This window comes from Platalea leucorodia (genome assembly GCF_965183815.1).
Source record: "Platalea leucorodia genome assembly, chromosome: 19".
In the NCBI taxonomy this organism is placed as follows: domain Eukaryota; kingdom Metazoa; phylum Chordata; class Aves; order Pelecaniformes; family Threskiornithidae; genus Platalea; species Platalea leucorodia.
This window is the reverse complement of record NC_138841.1, coordinates 4,412,609-4,433,264: the sequence shown is the minus strand read 5'-3', so window position 1 is coordinate 4,433,264 and position 20,656 is coordinate 4,412,609. Positions and strand designations below refer to the sequence as shown.

Below are 20,656 nucleotides of genomic sequence, written 5' to 3'. Positions count from 1 at the left end.
GTGGAGAAGGGGACGGCGAGGACGGTGGCCAGTCCTGCTCCACGGGACTCAAGACGCAGCCGGCTCCCGACACGCGTAGGGAAGCTGGCACCAGAGAAAAGCACATCATTAGAAGGCAATGGAGCATGTTCTAATTTGTCCATGTTTTCAGTTAGCAGGCATTTATTAGGGATGTCTGACTTATTCATATTCAGGTCAACCTGCTAATATTATATTAACCTCTGTTGCCACTGACGTGCACAGGAAAAATTCAAACCACGTTTCGCAGTGATTTTACAAGGCATCTGCTGACCACGCTGGGTGCGTGCCGGCCGGAGGCACCGCTGGCTGCCCGCCGCCGTGCCCGTCAGCCCGGCCGTTGAACGATGCTGAAGCTTCTCCCAGGGCCTGCAGCCCCAGCACGAGGCGCCGTGCGGCCGGAGCGCCCTGGGTGCCCTGCTCAGGTGGGGGGGAACAGCGTTTCCCCAGGACTGCGGCTGCAGCAAGCGGCCAGCGTGAACCAGAGCCTGGCGGCAGAGGATCGGGACCCCAGTGGGACAGGCGGCAGGGGATGCTGAACAGGCCAGGAGAGCAAGTATTAGATCATAGATTGAATGTTCCTGCAAATGTCAACAAAATCATACGCATATTTTCATTTTTACCTATTCGACCTGTTAACTAACTACAAAATTTCTGAGTAATCCCCAGCAGATGAGCATCAAAGAGAAGACCTATGGTCCTAGCTAATCCCTTTATGATGAAGTAATGCTACAGAAATCAAATACCAGCAGTAAATCGGGAGATTAACAACAAGCTGGGAAATGCACAAATTAAATTGCGATCTCCCTTGCTGCTTTGCCCAAGCCAACGGCTCCGTTTCTGCTCTGGCCACTGCAGCCCCCTCAGCAGGAAAACAAGGTTAGAAATCACTTTATAAAAATGAGACTCTACTTTAATCCCTGATGCAGTCAGTAAGCAGAGCCTGCCCAGAACAAGCTGATGCCGGTGCAGCCCTCCCCATCTCTGCGTGCCTGGGGAGGGGAGAGCATCTAGCTTTTCCAAACACGCAGGGATCCAAACCTGGAGATAAAGCTGTGCCAGGGAGAAGAGACGAGGGACAAGTGCTGCCAAGCTGGCGGCATCAGCCATGGCCACGTCTGGGGCTCGGGACTCCTGATTTTCCTGCCAGCCTGGGAGGGGAGTCAGGGACGGGGCTTTGCCTGCAGCGAGGTGGGGCATGGGCATGGCTCACCGGTGCGGTGCCACCTCTGCAGTGGTCCCCAGGCTGTCCCACGTCACCTGCCTAGATACAGGACAAAGGGACAGGCCTTGGGCTGATATCTGGAGCAACCACGGCCTCTGACAAGCCAAAGCCTCCTGCGGGTCTCCCAAAGCCAAGTGCCAAGGACACGCTGGCCACGCTGTGCTGCCAGTGCTCTCCTGGCTCTCACACCTCCAGCCTCTCCTGCTGCCGGCTCCTGCCCGGACCCACCGGGCTGCTACAACAGTCCCGGACCGGGCAGTTGCTCCTGGGGGAGAGCGACCCGATCACAGCTAAAACCACAGGGGCAGATGAGAGATGATGCAAGGAAAACGGGCAGCAGCCCTGTTCAGCACCGATTGCTCCAGGGCCAGACAGAGCAAGGGGCTTCCGCAGGGAGGGCTGTGCCAGAGCCACCGGACACGGCTGGGGTCTCCCGAGCAGGTGGCATCGAGGGCCACCGTCCCCAGGACCCTCCTGGGGCACAGCAGGAGCCAGGCTGCCTGCAGCGGGGCCAGGTCCACAGGTGATCCCCAGCAGCCTGTTTTGTGCCCTGACTCTGCTTTTATCGCACAGTAACATCTGAATGAATATTTTATTCACTCTCTTACGAACATCTCCACAAATGCACATTTTAATAAAACATGAGGACGCATTTTTGAAAGAGCCATCTAATGCTTCAAACAGCCCCATCATAGCTTATTAACCAGAGCAAACACTGTGCAGTTGTATTTTTATCTTGGTGACTCTAATGGAGTCCCACTGCGTGCGAGGCAATGGGGAAGGTGCCCACAGCCCCGTGTCCCCACGGCCCGGCAGCGGGGCCCGACAGCAGCCAGGGCTGCGGCTGCCTCCTGCTTCTGGCCCCCGGTGCCAGTGGGACAGGGCAGCGTGTGTGAACACCGGAGCCATTAACTTCACCCCTGCAGCCCCCTCGGTCAGACAGGGATGTATCTACTTACAAGCATGACACAGGAAAAAAAAAAAAATGTATAGAGTTTCTTAGTGAAAGGTCTTCGCAAACTAGAAAAATACTGAACCACATGCTCATGTGCACACACACACGATTACCAGACCTGCTGCATGCACCTTCCCCCCGTTGGAATCACGTAACCTGAACGAGATGGACTCTGCTTCTCATCTGAGATGCCAGTCTGGGTTTTCTGCATTCCTAAATATGGCACGGGAGCTACATCGTAATTTTTTCCCATAACTGAGGTGATTCTAGCAAAAATCTTGTGGCTTCTGGAAAAGATAACATTTTCTTGTCCTTGTTTGAATTTGTTATAAAAGCAGCAATAAACTAAATGGCCAGAGAGGAGCAAGCCGAGCAACAGCAGTAGGATGGAGGTGGCAGAGGTTACTTCTGCCTCGTCCTGCTACAGGGAAAGGGAGGCAATTAAGTCTGAGAGGAGGAAATTTAAAGCCAGTAAAAGAAAACGTTCCTCCAGCCCTAAACTAGGGCTGTGAGAGGCCACCGAAGGCAAGTCCTCGGCAAGATGACATCAGAGCGACACTGGCAGAAGTCACTAGGGTGGCACTGGTTATAGCAGCAAAACACCAGGGAAAGCAAACCGGAGTTTGGGGAAGGGCACAGACCAGCCCCGGCCAGCAACGCACCGCAGGCCAGGCCGGGAAAGCGGCACCAAGGACTTGGCTCCTGGAGGCATCAGCTTCTTCCAGGGTGACACGCGGCTCACGGTGCGGGTGTGCGCACAGCAGCCCTGGCCCGGCCGGGGCGCGGTCCCCGCCAGCAGCATCCCCCTGAAAGCTCCTGCTCCGGAACAGCTTTGCATTACTGCTGACAGGTAGCACCGATTTATGAAGCAGAAATAAATGAGCCCGCTCTGCAATTTCACCTAATTTTGTCTCCCATTTCAATTTGCCATCTTTCAGCATAATGCTGGGTGGTTAATTATGTTTCCATCTAACTTCTCAGATAATACCCACCTTGTACTGCACATCGTAGCCGCTCAAAGGGTTTCATTTTACCTCCTAGCACAGCTCTAAATTTAGTCAGCTTGTAATTTTTGGGTATTTTATACATTATGTCTTTATTATTGTGAAGTAAAATGGAATTCTTGTCTTTTAATTCAGTCTCTAATAATTCTCCACCAAGACTTAATACAAAAGGCTTTTTTTCTGAAGACTAATTGAATGGGGTGTAATTATAATACCCAGGGAAATGATATTCAAAGTACCTTAACTGTGACAGTTTCCTCTGACTAATCACCCCTTCGGCGACTTACAAATCTTGGCTGTGCAAGCTCCCCATGAGTTACCGCACTGATGTGCCAAGGCTGAGCTTGGGGGGATTTGGGCACGGTGCCGCTCCTGGGCCGGGATCTCGAGGTCCCCAGGCCGCCGATGCGGCTGCAGGGGCTCCTCTGCCCTCCAGGGACCAGCAGCGTGGTCCCACATGGAGAGAAGGGGACGGAGCATCCGAGGCAGCCGGGGGCTGCAGGGGTGGCACCGTCCCGCCAAGGGACCAAAGACACAGGGCATCGCACAAAGTCTTTGCCATGGGAGCAGGCATCCGGCAGCCACAGCGCAGGGACGTTCCCATCTCCATCACCCTCTTCCTTGGCTTAATGCTCCTGCTGGAGATGTTCTGCCTCTTTGGCCAAAGGAAAGCGTTGAAAATACAGAAAGAGAGCGCAAGGGAGGAGTATCAGGAGCCACGGCAGGAGCATCCTTCCCCGGCTCCCTCCGAGAAACGGGAGGTAAAACCAGCACTACCTCAGGCTGCAGCGCTTTCCTCTGAAAAACATTTACCTGCCAGGAGGGGAGCAGCGATTTTCCATATTTGTATACTTTACTGTGATAGTGGTATACAACAGGCGAGGTCAGCACTCAGCAGAGACACCAAGGGGCTATTTCCTCACTAAACCATGTATCGCTGTAAGTGAAAAATAAGCGTTAAGGGTGGCTATTATGCAGACAATAAAATGTTTTTATATCAGCGTAGGTGTCAAGCTCAACACTTCTGCAGAGTGGATCCTTCACATTATGAGCCGTCTACGAATATGCTTAGCCAAGCAGGGATGCTCCCAGCAGCAGCCCAGTGTTTGTTATTAGAAATAACAGACTTCCACTCTGCATTCGACAGCTAGGGCTCTTGGTGGGGACGGTACAAACACAGGCTGGCCCTGGCCCCTGGGGAGGGGTGGCATCTGGGGGGACATCATGCTAGAGCAGCGGGAGCCACCGTGCAAAGGAGAAGGAGCCGGACAGGGGAAGCTCTCAGCAAAGCGTCCTGGAGAAATTAATGCATGTTGCTCTAGGATCACTAGCAGCTAATTAGCCTTTGCTGGCCAGAACAGGCTCTCAGCTCTCCTCCAGAGCCAGGCATTTTCCTTTCTCTCAAGTACACACTCACACAGGCTGCAGTCAATATCAGAGGGAAAGAAGGTATTAAGCCAGAGCTCGCCAGCCTCCAGCCCAGCAATCACTCGAACTGACAGGGATCAGGTCTGCTGGGGCGCACAGATATTTGGGCATTCCCAGGTGCAGCTTATTTGTGGTTAAGCTTCTGTCACCAAAACCGAGTGGATGCAGCAGGGATCTGCTCCTAAAGTGGCATAGCTCAAGCGCCTCTTGCCACCACGCCTGCTGCAGCAGACGCCCACCAGCACGGGTAGCCCCGCACAGCCCCGGGCTGCTCGCCTTCCCACGGCCCGTGCCCCAGGGAGAGGGGTGCTGGCACCCGCACTTTGCACCGGGGCCTAACGAGGAGCTCTGCAGCCTTGACAAGCCCTCGCTGCCACTTTCTAGGTCTGCTCCGGGATCACCCATTTCTGGCATTCTGGTGGTTAAACTTCCCTGGCCAGAATTCACTCACGTACAGACTTGAGAGCAGGAACCGCAGCAAGGAATAACACCAAGGAATAACACCACCAGAGCCCTGGGAGCAGACGGAGGGACGAGAGGCTCTCCCCACGCTGGTGCAGACGGTGAAGTCAGCACCCAACCCGAGGAGCACAATCAATTAAAGCTCCCAGCCCGTTAGCAGTTGTAAAGGGCAGAGCAGGAGCAGAGAGAAGCAGCCCTTGCACACCCCTATGGAGACAGAGGGGAGCAACAGAGTGCCACCTTCCAGCAGCTGTGCTGAGCCCAGGGGCACGGAGAACCCCAACAGGCACACACACCAGTGGGTGTAGGCAGCAGGGAGCCGCTCTCCCCTCTCCTGCAGGAGAGCAGCATGTCCAAGGCACTGAGATACCTCCACTGCCCGGGACACCAGAGAAGGGCACTGCAGAACCCCCCAACAGCCCAGTAAAGGCCAGAACTGGGAAAAGAGAGACACAGGAAAGTTGCTAAGAAAGCACAAAGCAGGAGCATATTCTCAGAGCCATATTGCTCCACCCCAGCCCCAAGAGCAGAAGAACCAGCAGCTGAAGTGCCTGCTGCTCCCCAGCCCAGCACACAGCTGGCAGGAGGGGGGAGCCTCACCCCAGCCCCAGATCGATGCCGGGGACAGCCCAGCTTCTGCATAGAAGTTAAGAGCAGTACCTCCTCCTCCTCCTGCAGCAGCACCCACCACTCCTGTATCCTTTATTTAAGCTCTCCTAGGGCCAGATTGCCTATTGCCCCCAGCTGCCTTTGCATGGCACCCTTTAACCCCTTCCCGTCCCCAGGTCCTGCCCCTTCCCCCCAGCTCACGGGGTGCGTGGTCCCTCTGGCCGCTGGTCCTTCCTCGCCCCGGGGAAAGCAGCAGTTTCTGCTGACAAACCCCATGTTGGGGCTGGAGGCACAAGCCCAGGGGCTCCCCCAGGCCGGTTGTGGCTGAGCGAAACCCCAGGTTTATGCAGCCCAGCCCTGCCTCCTGCACCGGCCCCTGCTCTCTCCAAGCTGTCATCCGAGAGCAGCGGGGTAAATTCATGCTACGGACAACGCTCAATAAATGAGCTTGACCGGCTGTTCGTTCAGCCCAGCAGCCCTGTCCCTCACCCCATGCCCTGGCCCGGAGCGGGGCACAAGGAGCCCTGTCCTGTCCCCCGCCCTCCGCCTCCCTCCTCGCAAGCGCTGCCCCGTGCTCTGGGGACGAGTCCTGCCGTTCCTCGGCAAGGACAGATCCTCTTTTTTTTCAATGCCATGGAAACTCTTGCCAATTATTCTGAATTTGTCTCTTTTTCTCTCCCTCCATTTGCTGTTTTTAACTGATAAGATTTCCCACCAGATATGGCTCTGCATCAGGAGAGGTACAGAAAGCTGACGGTGTTTTGTTCTGTATCGTTTGTCCATCTTAGTCTTTTCTCCCCAGGGAAGGAGGCTCCTGCCGTGCATCCCTTCTCCTGATAACTTGTGGCCCAGGCTAGTCTCACTCCTTTGATGGAGGAAAGCCATCTCAAGGGGTTTTTTCAGTCATTCAGCTGTCCTGGGCCCAGGACAGAAAGCCACCACGCAGCCAGACTGTCCCACCAGGAGCTCAGCGATGTCCTGATGCCAGGAGAGCTTGATGGCCCTGGGTACACGGGCAGCTGCCAGCTCCTCCTCTGCGGGGCTTTGCCCTCTGCAGCTCCTCCAATCATTCCAGCCAGTGCAACGGATAATAACAAAAACCATATCCAAACACTTGACAAAACACAAAAGCCCTTTGCTGCCGAGCCACGCAGGGCCTCTGACAGGACAAATGGTCTGGCAGCACGTCAGCAGTCGTGGCCCCGAGGCACCGCTGCATGCCCACCCCAGCCGGAGAAGGCTGTCGCCAGTCAGATCTCAGTGTGTAGAAACGGAGACACGGGCAGACTCACCCGTGCGGCAACGTCAGCGAAATCGAGACGAAAATCAGCCTGTTGAGCATCGCCTGAACTGTTCCTCTGCGGTTCGGCTAAATGAAAGAGTATGCCTTATTAATGCAACGTGTAATTAGAGAGTGTAAGTCACAGCCAAAAGATTTTATTGAGCCAGAGAATTAGACAGTTGCACGAGTAATGAGAGCGGCTGCTGTTGCACGAGCTGGTTGGGATTGGAACGGCCAGGGCAGAGCCCCCAGCCTCCCTGCCTCGGATCCAGTCGGCAGGAGAAGCACTCCCAAAGCCTCCCTTCGCTGCTGAATGAAAAGATCCTTTGCAGAGATTAAAATGAATTTATTATTTCACAGTCTGGTATTTACATCACATCTGGAGCAGGTATTACGTACCCCGTTACAAAAACGTCTAAATAACGAGTCCCACCGGTGGCAGCCGGAGCACGGAGGCAGGCGGCTGCACGCACACCAGCGTCCCCGGGCAGCGCGCCGTGCTGCCGGCCCCAGCCCCCGGCCCCTCCTGAGCCCGCACGTCCCCCCGCGGGGGTCACGGAGCGGGGCTGGGGTGCCCGCGGAGGCGTTGGCCCCACGCCCCGGCAGCGATGCTCTTGCTCTGGGCCGTGTGCCACCGGCCCCACCAGTGCAGCAGCCCCGGGGTCCCCAGCCCTGCCGATGTCAGGACCACGGGGCTCCTGTCCTCTCCCGCCCGAGCTGCCACGCCAGGGGAAACGGTGCGTCCTGGAGAAGGTCACGAGCTCACGGCCAGGAGATGGTACATTTTTCTTTATTTTGAATAAATGCAATGAAGCCTGGCTCGGTCTGGGTCCCTGGCTGGGCATCTGCACGGTGTCAGGCACACCAGACCCACAGACAGAAGACGGCTTCCCCCGCACATTATTCTGAAATTCAATTGCAAACACAAGCAGTAACTTGGCGCCTGGGACTTGCACGGTAGAGAACAGATATTAAACTCGCAGCCTGATTAATGCAATTACCAAGGAAGGAGAAACCAGCAGCATGCTCCATGGAGACATTTCACCATCTCTAGGGGCTGACGGGGCATCAGGCAGCCCCATCCCCGCTGATGCATCCAGCACACACGGTCGCAGCAACCAGGTCACGGGGCAGGGAAAGCACAACGCTCCGGGGGTCGGAGCAGCCCCGCGGGTGACGCGAGGACAGGCCGGAGCTCAGCGCCTGCTCCTGGGAACCCACCAGGCCAGGAGCCGTGAGCCAAATGGGGCAGGGTTTCACACAACCATTGACTTCCCAATTCCTGACAGCGACCCTGATTCAGCATCTTGGGAGATGGGGAAAGGCGACTCACAGCAATGATTTCAGCTATTTCAGAATAAAGCCCAGTTTGGGGGACCGCTGTCTGTCTCTGTATTGTCAACAGCTCTTACATGATTGCAGTATTTTATTTAAGAGGATGGGAAAATGAGCCCATTTCTTGGTCAGTGAGCGTGTCCACAGGGCAGGAGGGGACTGTGGAGTGACAGGAGTCTTGCAGCTGTGCTGGGGTCCCATACTTGCAGCCTCCGGGGAAGCTGGGGCTCAGCACAGGATGGCAGCCCCGGAGCATCCCGCCTCCGCAGGCACCGCCCGGCCGGACCACGTCCTGCTGCTCACGCTCTGCAGAGCACCGGGGACCCTCGCCGAGGCTGGTCAGCCACCGCCGAGCTGCACGGAGGCTATCGTGTGACCTGCGGACAGAGGAGGAGAGTGGGGCAGGTGCCTGCTAATGGAAACGGTCGATCTGTTTGCAGCAGGTGAGTTACCCAACACATCCAGCTGATTCCCCCGTTCACGAATTGTCAGCGAACAGCCTCAGGAGATGCAAATACGATGTGCTCTTTGCAATCATTTAATGGGGCGGTCGTTCCAAATTTCAGCTTATGGATTGTTTGTGAACTCCGTGCTCTGGCTACAGCTTTGACCGGGGGTCTGTCTGCAGAGGGGACCAGGAGGGGCAAATCCAGCCCTCTTGGCACAGTTCCTAACAGGGCACCCAAAATCCTTTTGAAAACACAGGGAGGCTGCATTTTGGAAATGCAGACCTAGGGGAGGGCAAGGGACCCAAAAGGGGTGCTAGGAGGACGGCCATGGAGGTCGGGGCTGCTGGACAAGGGGGGAGCGCAGAAGCCCTGGGGTCCTGCAGATGGGAACGGTCCCCAGCGAGAGCCCACGTCAGCAAAGCCAGAGCAGAGGCTTTGGGCTAAGTTAGCAGCTGGGGGAAAAATAAACAAACAATATTAAGATGGGAAAAGGACAATGAGCTAAACGTAGTGCTGCAGTTACTGGTCAGTGGTGGGTGCTCAGCGCCAGAGGAACCTTCTTGGATGTCCATAAAAACACTTGAGCATGAAAGTGCTTTCTGTGCACGAAAAATAATAGCAATAATGAAAAAAATCCCAACATTGCTTAATACGATAATTTTATGGCAGGGGCTGTGGGGTGAGAAAAACTAGAGCATAAGGAATAATTACACTCAACAGTATGAACAATGATTACAAAATTATGCAACTGATTAACCATGGCATATATGTAATTACTAATGAGTTTGATAAAATTTTAATTATACCTTGTTCTTTGGGGCATTCAGCAACCCATGAAAATAATAATCATGTAGTGCTCTGTCACAGTTGATTGCCTCAGACGGGGGAGTGGTGACGGATTCAGGGCTGTGCCACTGGGCTGGGACGAGCAACCTACTGCCCCGGAGCAGCGGGGAGATGCTGGGGAGCAGCCAGGACGGCCCAGCAGCCCTGGGCTGGTAGGGAAACGTCCCCAGCACGACCGCTCATGGGCTGAGCCACGCAACGCCCTCCCCACCGAGCCTCCCCGCCGGAGTTATCGATCAGCAAAGCCACGGGACCCACTCGGGGTTTGTGCTACCCCCGCTGGCCCCTCCAGCACTGGTGACAACAGCACAGCCCAGACCCTCTGCTCTGCTTCGGCGCATCTGTAACAAACGGCACGTGCCCTGGAAAAGCTGAGGCTCTCCCCTTCCCCTGCGAACTCCGAGGATGCTTTGCTTGCCCCAGGCTGGGGACAGGCCAGCGAGGCTTCCCCCCCAGCACCCTGCCAGGGGACATACCTTGGTTGTCTTCACTTTGTTGCCGCTACTGCAGCTCCAGCCTGAGAGGTCGGGCAGAACCTTGCACTCCTCCCCGTCGAGGCACGGCTCCATCTGGCACCACCACTTCTGCAGCACGATGGAGGCTGGGGGAGAGGAGGGCGTCAGCGGCCGGGCTGCGGCACGGAGGACCCGGCCCCAGGGCAGCCAGGGCAGGCTGCTCTGGGCTGGCAGCGCCTGGGGGACAGGGTGCCAGCCCTGCCAGCCTTCGGGAGGTGCAGCCCCTCTCTCCGGCACAGCCCATGTTTGCAGCGACCCTGCCGAGGAGCCGCTCATCGGCTGCCCGGCCTCATTTGACCCAACTGCTCCACCTGCCTCCAAAGCACCCTGCTTTCTCTCCCTACCCCAGGTAAAAAGCCTAATGACAGCCCTGTCCTTCCTCCCAACAAGAGCAGGGAGAACAGCGCTGTTCACTAACCTACTGCAGGCTCCTCTCATAGGGGCAAAGGGACCGACTACCTCTACTTGACTGTTAGGCTCTTGTAATTGATGCCTCCAATGTGGGTAAGCAGAGAGGGCTCCCATATCTTTGGGAAGGATGACACACATGAGCTGTTTGGGACAACGAAAGCCTTCCCTGACAATTCATCCTGGCAGTTCTTGGTGTTGCACACAACCACGCTCACAGGACACCAGCTGTCAAGCTAATTGATACCACGCTGGCAGAAGTTGCAGCTGCTCCCGCCAGCTCTTCAGTGACGCCACGTGATGCCATTCGATAAAATATACATGGCCTGAGCTTTGCTTAGTGCTCCTTGCAGGTGATGGTGCTGCATGGCTGGAGTCACGTCCCTGCCTCCGGCTGCAGCGGCGCGGCGAGCAGACGCGCAGGGGTCAATGCTGTGGCGCCTGGCCCCGGTGCAGCGATGCGCTGGAGGAGCTTGAACCACTGGAGCACCGTAACCCACCCACGGCAACACAGCCTGGGGCTGCACGGGGTGGGGTAATGCCGCCACACCAATGGAGAGTGTCCCCAAAACGCTCCCTCTCCCACTCTGCTCTGCTGCAGGAGCTCCTGGGCAGTTCTCCCCTGTAAATCCTGGGGGCACAGAAACTCCGCACCGGCCTCACCGATGGGGAAGACACATTTGGGGGGCTCACGGTACCCGGCTTGTGGCCACGAGGTACTCACCATCCACGCAGGAGGGAGCCGCCCGGGTCGTCCCTGCCACCTGCCCCGGGAAGCAGGAGCATTTCACCGTCTGGGAGCGCTCCTCGATCTTGTTCTTATTGCAGCACCTGTGAGCTGCAATGACTTCGCACGTGCCGGGCTCTACGTGCACTGCGGGAGGAGAAACAGCCGCTGTCACGCGGGGCTGCGCCCCAGAGCCCCCAGGCCACCTCCCGCTCACCGCCCCCGCGCAGCACTGCCGGTGCGTGCCGCGACCGAGGCACCGGGAGAGCCCGGCACGGGCGGTGCTGTCCCGGCCTCTGGCAACGGCCCCAGGGCTGCTGATGACATACACGCGGCTCAACCCAGCATCTCCCCAGCCCAGCCGTAAGGAGAAGCACTGGTCCTGCTCCAGACCTCCCGCACCCAAGCTCTTACTCCTAACAGCCCTCACACCCATCCATCTTACCCAGCAAAATTAATAGCCTTTTGCCGCAGCCAAGCCAAGAGCTTTATTGAAATGAATAAGCACAGTAGTTAATTGCAGCTGATAACGAGATGCATACTTTGCTACAAGAGGGGATGGTGAACGGCATTGCCTTTGGCTTCAAACAGAGCATCACCACCTCCGACCCTAGCTAAAACCAACGCTCCCGTCTCACCATCACACACCATCCTCTGGCTGGAGGAGGGAGGACCAGGACAGCGTCTCCGCCCTGCAGCGACACAGAAATCTCACGGTGTTCACCAGAAATCCGGGCTGCTCTGCTGCCCCCCCTCCCAGTGCCATTAAAATATTAAGGAAGAAAGAAAACTAATGTGCTGGCTTATCACCTCTGGGATCCAGGTTTAGAAGCTAGTTAGCATCGCAAATCAATGACTTTCGCTGGGTAATGGCCCACACAAGCACAATACAAATGAGCCAAACGGGGCTGGATAGACTTCGTTCCCATGACCCGAGAGCAGGTTATCCCTACAGGTCCTGTTTAATGAGCACTGGAGGAGCAAGCGCAGAGCCGCGCACCGAGACATCCCCTGGGTCACCAGGAACAGGCTGTTATTGCTGCAGTGAGCGGGAGCCAGGCTGCGGGGAGGACGGGAAAGCTGCGTTTATGCAGCGTGCCATCCCGAAACACATGCAGACGAGCACGCATCATGCTGTCAGACCTGGCTGCTCCGCACCCTCGGCTCAGGAACGTGCACTCAGCCCCGGGGCGCAGGCAGGAGCCCCGCAGGAGCCCCGCAGGAGCCCTCAGCAGCCACTGGAGGAAAGGCTCGGTAACGGGTGCAAGCGGGACATACAGGGCTGCGGGGAGCGGAGTCGTGTGCTGCTGCTGGTGGAGGTACCCACAAGCACAAGCCCACACTCAGCCCCTTCCCAGCACACGCAGCTCTGGCAGCTGCTCCAAGGCAACCAGTGTTTGCCAGCCTGCCCTCGCCAGCCTGCCTATCCAGCCTCAGCTCCCAGCTCTGCTTCGCCCCCCAGCCACTGCCGGGAGGGTCCTGCTGAGGGTCCCGGGGCCCCATCCACCCCCAGCCCCACGAAGCGAGGCGGCCGGCCCAGGGAGTTCGTGCTGCAGGTTTGTGCTGGTGTCCCCTGCCCAGCTCTGCGGGAACCGGCACGCGAAGGGGACCGGGGCGGCTGACCTGCGTCACGGCACGCGCTCCCGCGGGTCCCCAGGGAGAGGCAGCAGGTACCCATGCTCACCAGCGAACACCGCCTGCCTTCCAGGAGCTTTTGGAAAGCTGCCACTTCACCTTCTCAAATGAAAGCTCAGGGAAATGGGATCTCTCCCCAGGCACCGGGGGAAATCCCTCTGCCTCGCAGCCACATTTTCACATCCCTGCTAGGAAACACTGATCCAAGTGCAATCTCCTGGCTTGTGCCGGCCAGGCACAGCCGTGCCAGCTTCCAGCTGTGCCAGCTTCCAGCCAAAGCAGTCCTTGCCCCTCTCCTGTTCCCACTGTGTCCAAGCACCAGCCAAGAGATGAAAAGGGAGGACGGGAGGAGCCGCCCCGGGACTCGCTTTCCAGTGATGCCACCAGCCTGGGGCCAGGGCAGAGAGACAGTCCCTGCTGTGCAGAAAGGCCGTGTCCTAACACGAACGCGGGCAGCGACAGCACCGCTCGTCCCTCGCCGCCTGCTCCGCTGGGGAGCCGCAGCCAGGAGCCACACACCCCTGCGCCCGCCGGCACACGGGCGGGATGGGCCATGCAATTACCACGGCTTTAATTTGGCTTTATTTATTGTTATTTCATGGTCATTTTCTTTTAATGAACCATCACCTTCCTTTCTGCCGATAATAATTACACAATTACCTATCATGGAAGGATTTTTAAATAGCATCTCTGGCCATAAATTTTATCCTCCCTTTTAAATGCCATCATAATTCAGCTTTAGTGATAATTTCCATTCTTTCTGTGTGCAGAAATGGTAGACTTTGGTGAAAGCAAGAGGGAAAGCAACTCATTACAGAACAAACGTGACTGTTTTGCCCCGCTTTTATGGTTAATGAGATTTTCCAAATAATCTCGTGAATAAGCAGAGGTCCTTGGCTTTGGCTGACTATGAACCCACATTCCTACCACGTCTGGTCCAGGACCACGAGGAGTCACTCACCCACCCTGCGCACCCCAACACAGCCCCCACCCCCCCCAACAGGGGATTTTTATACCCTCCAACTTCAGTGTTCACACATAGTTGTGGTTTTGACTTGTTTTTATAGAAGCCTTCCTGCAAAGCTCCATTAGCAGAGCTCTTCCCAGGAGGAAGGGCCAGATGACCCCTCTGCTCCCTCTCACTTCTGCTCTCCGGCTTCTCATTTTCAGCTAATTTAAAAAGGTTCAGCAGAGGGAGAGCCAGGCAGAACTGAGAAATCGCTCATTACAGCCATGCAATAAGAGTTTGCTAACACACCAAAGCCCTTTTAATTCACTCAAAAAGGTGCAGCACAGAGATAAAGAAAAATTTGTCTCTCCTCTGCCTTACTGCAGCTGGCTGAGCATGGCAGCAGCACGGTGCTGGACCCGCAGCCTCGGAGCCCGTCCTGCCCCGGCAGAAGCCCGTGGGCACCCACCGTGTCCCTGCCAGTCACACCAAGGAACCCTGGCCGTCCCGGCAGGCTGCAGGTGTACAGACACAAGGAAGGCACTCCCATCAGGACAGACAGACACAGTCCAGCTCGCACCTTGCCCCCAGCCCTCCAGGCAGGCCACCCAGGGAAGGCAAAACCCATGGCAGGCGACAGATGCTCTCAAACCCACGGAGACAAGAGATGCTCTCGCTGATAAGATGGTGCTTTGTGCTCCAGCCCTGCCAGACCCAGCCTGGGACTGCGATTAGCCAAGCTGTACCGGGGTACAGGTCTGCTGTTGTGCAGGGAGCACGGAGGGCAGCTGCGAGCCTCAGAAGAGAAAGGTTCAGAAAGGCTTTGATTTCCCTCAAAAGCGTGCAGCTTTCCTTTGAGCCAGTCAGAGCCCAGGCAGCTGCTGCTAACGGGGTCAGGCAGCAAACGGCAGTGCCGGGAGCAGCCGCCTCTGCCCCGGGAAGAGCTGCCTACAAGGAGCACCGTGCACGGGGCGGATACCCCATCGCCCGCAGCCAGGCTGGTCCCAGCTCACCAGCCTGCTTCTGCTCCAGGATTCAAATCGTGAACAGCTCAAAGCCAAACCGAGGCACCGTGAAGGTCAGGCAGCCTCCTGGCACCAGCAGCCCTGCAGCAAGGGCTCTGCTGATGGCAGAGCTGGGGGAGCAGCACACAACCCCATGACCAGGCCCTCTCTCATGCCGTGAAATACTTTCACCTGCCTAAAGATCTTGTGAGCATCCGATATCCCGCCCTGGGACACAATTACACTGGACACTTGCCCCAGGCACTTCTCTCCAGTGCAGACCCCTCCAGGCGCCAGCCCCAGCGGCAGGCAGGGCAGCAGGGCACGGTGCGGCCCCTCCGTAAGCGCCTGCTCGCAGCAGAGCTGCGGGCTGCGTCTGAGCAGGAGGGATGGCTCCACATGGAACAGGGGAAGAGCCACCCCGCCTGGTGCAAAGCATCTCAGCTCCCTACACACCAGATTCACCCACTTCCCTGCCCCTCGACTGCAGGCAGCACAGACCACACCAGACGCGAGTGCCACGGACCCTGACATCCGAGCGAGCTCAGGAGCTTGGGGGGTTGTAACTGGACGCAAACAAATCCCTCAGCATCAGATACGGTGATTCCCAGGCTGTCAGCAAGAGACTTTGCTGCTTCCTTGTTGCAGAAGAGATGAGCAGCCCCGTGCCAAGGGGTGCCCGCAGGGGAGCGGTGCCGAGGGGCTACCTGGCCGCTCCCTGCCATGCCGGCCTTTTACATCACACGCCTGGGAAAAGCCAGGAGAGAGCTGGAGCCCAAGCGTAGGGAGAGCAGTGGGCTCCTCCGGAGCTCCCTGCGGGTGCTTCTCCTTTTACTGAGCTGCAGGAAACTTCGAACCAGATAGGACTGAAAATGCAAATCAGATGGATGGTGTGTTTAACACCAAGAGCAGGAAAGCCCCAGAAAGCCTGGGATAAGTTCCAGAGCTTCTGGCACGCTTCTCTCTCCCATTTAACCGGTATTTCCCCACTGGAACCCTTTCTAAAAAAAAAAAAAATAAAAAAATCTTACCTTATGGAACCATAAAAGCAGTGTAAGAGCACAAGGCTTTTGAATCCTGCATGCAAAAATAAAATAAAAACGCTGTCCTACTCTGGCTGAGCTTTAAGTGAGCGGCAGAACATGGTTTTTGATGGCATAACCTGAAATGACACATTTTGTGTGTCTCAGGGAGGCGTGGGCACTGCTCCGCATGTTCAGTGCAAAATATCGCTCTGCTTGCTGGTGGAGAGGTGTAAAATGAAGAGAAGTTGAATGCATGTAACTGCCGGGCAATGCCCAAACCCTCTGCATCAAACCCCCTTCCTCCTGGGCCCTGCAATGCCGTTAAACGGGTCCAGATGCCCTGAGGAGGCTGAGCAGCACAGCAGGGACCGGCAGCAGCGGGGAGGGAGGCAGAGGTCCAGGCCCCGGCGGGGAGCACAGCCCCGGGGAGCGAGCAGCTCGCGGGCAGCCGGTGGCATGAGCCATCTGTGCTCCGTGCCCTGCAACAACTCTACTACTAATATTCACTAAATAATTAAAGTCTTAAAATCACTACTGTCTTAGATGCATGTATTATTTAAGAGGGTTTTGGAGAGAAGCAGGCTTGGTTTTATTACTCATTATCACTGCATGTCAGTTGGGATTTTTTACTACCTTGTCACCTCAAGACTCCACATCATGCTCTGTCCCCCTTCGTTGCACGTGCGAGTGTGTGCACATCCACGAACTGCTTGTGCAAATCCCCTCACTTCACACTCGCAAGCAGAAAAACAAATGCCTGGACTGCTTCGAGAACAGCCGAAAGCGTTCTGCCGTCGTGGGACAGATGAACCTGCACGGGCACCCTGTGGCTAGAGGATACAGCTGCCGACACACAACCTGCCTTCCTCCGCGGCACCGAGCGGTGCTTCCCACACGCCCAGCACAGCTTCTGCCTCATCTAGAGAGGGTGGCTGAGGAAAATAGTCCATCCCGCTTTAAAGGCTGCACGTGATGGAGAAACCAACGCTTCCCCCAGGTGAGAGCGAATCTTGCAGAAGCATCTCACAAATAAACGCCATAGAGCTGCCGTCTTCACCCCGAGCAGCGATGCGCTGACCAGTAAATCTCACTTACAAGATAATCAGAAATCAGTGCTCTCCATTCACTCAGAGAACCTCATTTCCCAAAAGCAAATCCCAGCTGACTAAATGCCTTTACTTCTGCTCCGGATTGAGTGATGAATGTGAACAAAGGCAAAGATGACACTTTGATTATCAGCATCAGAGTTTATCTGAAGATGCTGGGGCCACCTTTGCGGGAGCTGTATCCAGACAAGCAAGCCTTGTTCATCACGTAGAGCTCACCACGTTATACAGGGGATTAAATTGCTGGTGAATCATTCTTCACCGAGAAGTCTCCTATTCCATTTCCAAATGACTTAATCTCCCTGCACTTGATTCATGTGGCTATTTAAATCCAACCACATACCCCAGGAAGCACCGCTCTGCTTGGACGCATTAGCATTCCCCACGTGCTGGGTGAGCACGAGCGATTAGATCTTATTTCTGCAGCCAGATGTTGAAGTGCGGTGTTTCGCTGGACGGCTAACAGAGGGTCTGCACGTGGGATCTCTGGTCAAGAAATTCAGGAGCTCGGGGGCTCTGAAAGCTTGTGGCAACACTGGCACAATTAAAGATCTTCCTCTGCTATTGCTCATTTTTAGGTGCCACACCTGGTTTTAACTGGGAATAAATGCAATGCTCTGCACGGCTGAAAGCTCTGGATGTGCCTGTCCTTTCGTGCACACACTCCATCAGCAGCTCTGACTCCGGGGGTCGCGGGCAGGCAGCAGCAGCACAGCTGTCCCCGTTCCCACCTCCAGATCAACTCCACACGCAGAAATGTATGTCATAGGCTTCCTATGACAAAAAAAGTCATTGCAACTGAGAACGCAACCTTATGAAAGTGTGTTTCAAACATAACCTTTAACAAAAACTGTCCCAAATGAAGGAAAAGCAGGGGGCAGACAACACGAAAACAAAGCCCATGAACTCAGCAAGCAGGCTAAGAATTCCTGGTTTGAGCCCATGGAAACCCAGCCCGGGAGAGGAGGCAGCCGCCAGCGCAGCCACGCAAAATTCTTACAGTGCCAGGACACCAGGACGTGCAGAGAGAAACCGTGTTAATACAGACACAGAGCAGGGTCAGACTTTTAAGTATTTGCTCCTGGTGTGCCCTCTTTGCTGTGGGTTACAATTTGCTTGAATAAAAAGCGTAAGATTTGGTCCACTGTGGATAAGTCTGCATGAGCGAAAAATCCCCGGCTCTCTGCCTGCGAGCACGTGAATGCATGAGCCTGTCTCCTCATGGATGAAGTGAGATTTATACATAATTCACACCCCACGAAGACATTTGGGCATTTGCACGTTAAACCTAGGTGAGTCGCTGCTTTATTAATGCCAGGTCTGACTCTTCCCCGAAGAAGCAGCTCCCTGCAAACGGCTCCTGCCTGAGTCCTGAGCTGGTGCCAAAAAGTCACCCCAGAAACGACTGAGGAGTTTTATCTTCTCACACAGCTGCTACAGGTTAGAAAGAGGGTAAGGCAGGTAACTGCTGACTAGCTGGTTGAGGGAGTCACTCTGGAAGATACGCTTTGGTTTTAAGCAACGAGGATGGGGATTACGGGATTAGAATAGCTTTAACTGTCAGGCAAAAACTACAGAAATAGGACAGGGTTAGGTGTGGGGTCAGGCAATAGCATGAACAATTTCAAATTAACCCTTAAATACCTTCTTTTCCAAACACAGGCATAAAAGGCAGACAGCACGTGCCCCAGGATCGCTCCGTACTCCAAGCACTCGCCTCTGCCGCCCTGCTGCAGAGCTCTGCCCGCGCACCGGTAACGGCAGCTCCCACCCAGCCCCGCCATCCTCCCACCACGCAGCGAGGAGAGGAGCCCCCAGCCTGGGCCACCAGATCCCCCCTCTGGCACGGCCCGTTGGGCTCCTGCGCCAGGCAGGACGGCACGAAGGGCTGAGCACCACTTCTCAGCTGCTTCTCTTCTCCAGACACAAACTGCAACCGTGGGTTCACGTAGCCCTTCCAAAAAAAAAATCACGTCGATCGCACAAAACAGCATTCCAACATACAGGCGCAGAGGGGGATCTCGAAGCCACCGCTGGGAATAACAAATTAACACCCCAGAGCCAAGGCTATGCTTTCCAGCAAGACTTTCAGTTCTACATCAGTTTATACTTGTTTCACGTTTCAAGATGATCTTTACAGCCAGAGGACTGAAAATTTGTATTTCTAACGAAAGCCTAAAGTGGAGAATGCCCATCGCATAACAAGTGTGGTTTGTGACACTCATTGCAACTTAGATGGAAAGAGTTATGTCTCACTGCTCACAGATCAAGAACTACCTCGCTAATAACCTGAATACATAGATGTGTCTCAGATTTTGCTACAGACATGAAGAAATTCGCTTTTCAGCTCCTCAGACCAGCTAGGCTCACCAAGCAAGAGTTTTTAAATGTCCCAATATTGAGTATTTACAAGTTATAACTCCAAGGAACAGCTTCACTGCTGTATGGCTCCAGGTTCCCGCCTGTCTCCGAGAAGCAGCCCAGGGAGTTTCCTGCACGCACGGACACTCGAAGTGCAAATCCCGCAGCCGTCACAGCAGCACCAGAGAGAAAATGTTGGTGCCTCTCAACATCCATTTGCTGGATTCTGCCCCACGCCTTCGGCACACTCTTCCTCACCGCCCAGACCCCAGTGACGGGGCCGGACACCGAGGTCCCCCGGGTTGTCAGCCTCTGGTCCCCAAAGAGACGCCCGCCCGCTCCCGCAGCCAGTGCGTGCCATGACCCGAAACCCCCTGCGCTCGTCCTCCCACCCAGGAATGAGGGACAGACCCTCACCAAACATCTCTGCCCCACGTAACCCCCATCCCAGGCATCCCACGGAGACCCCAAGGTACCACCGGTGTCACGGAGGCCCAGGGCGATTGCACAGGAGCACGACGCACGTAGCGAGGACATCGCTTCCCCTACCTGAATGGCTTCTGTGATGGGTGGAGGCCAGCGTCAGTCTTCCCCACAGCGTGGTAAGGCAGAGAGTGAGCACGAAAACCCATTTGCTCAGGCTTTGTATGTCTCTCTCACTCATTCTACCAAAAACAAGAAGAGATGCACGGAGGAAGAGGGGCTGAGGAGGGTTGGGAGGTGCAGCCCCCCCACACCGCTGCTGCTGCATGCAGTGGTGTGGCCCCCAAACACGCATGGCCATGGGGACTGGGGTGGTCTGGCTGTGGGGACACGGCCCTGGGAGGCAGGGCACGCACCCAGGATTCACCCACTGCCCTTGGACAGCCTTGGACTTCTTCAGCAGCACGGGCCATTGCACCAGGACAGAAAGAAACCACACCAGCAACAGCACAGCCGAGCGATAGTTACCTCTTACTGGGGTTTCACGCTAACACCTGCGCGTCTGCCAACCTTGGGTAGGTCGGGTCTTTGCAAGGGGCAGACATCAGTGCATCTGAAAGGAGAAAGAGAAATATGGGTAGCAATACCTGCTGTACGGTACCTGCGGGGTGCGAACTGCCGTGTCCCCCAGGAGTGGCTCGGCTGGCCCCACACTGGCACACACCCCCCCACTGCACGCACCAAAACCTCCCCGGGAACTCAGCCCATAACCCTGCTCGCCCCCTTTAACACCAGCGTGCCTCCCTCTGCTTCAGAGGAGCTGCTCCTGACTTTTACTGCTGAGAGCACAAAATCGGGCCCATTATACTATGTTCTTAATGCAGATCACA

At 55.9% G+C, this 20,656-nt stretch overlaps 1 protein-coding gene across 1 annotated transcript; it reads right to left on the bottom strand.

The window, feature by feature from the left end:
• Positions 1 to 8,683: 8,683 nt before the first annotated feature.
• TAFA3 (TAFA chemokine like family member 3) lies at positions 8,684 to 20,007 on the bottom strand (the record flags this gene model as incomplete). Its single annotated transcript, XM_082329929.1, has 4 exons — positions 8,684 to 8,695; positions 10,090 to 10,214; positions 11,261 to 11,410; positions 19,893 to 20,007. 4 exons carry the CDS (start codon positions 20,005 to 20,007, stop codon positions 8,684 to 8,686), a joined length of 402 nt encoding a protein of 133 aa, XP_082186055.1.
• Between the last annotated feature and the right edge of the window lie 649 nt (positions 20,008 to 20,656).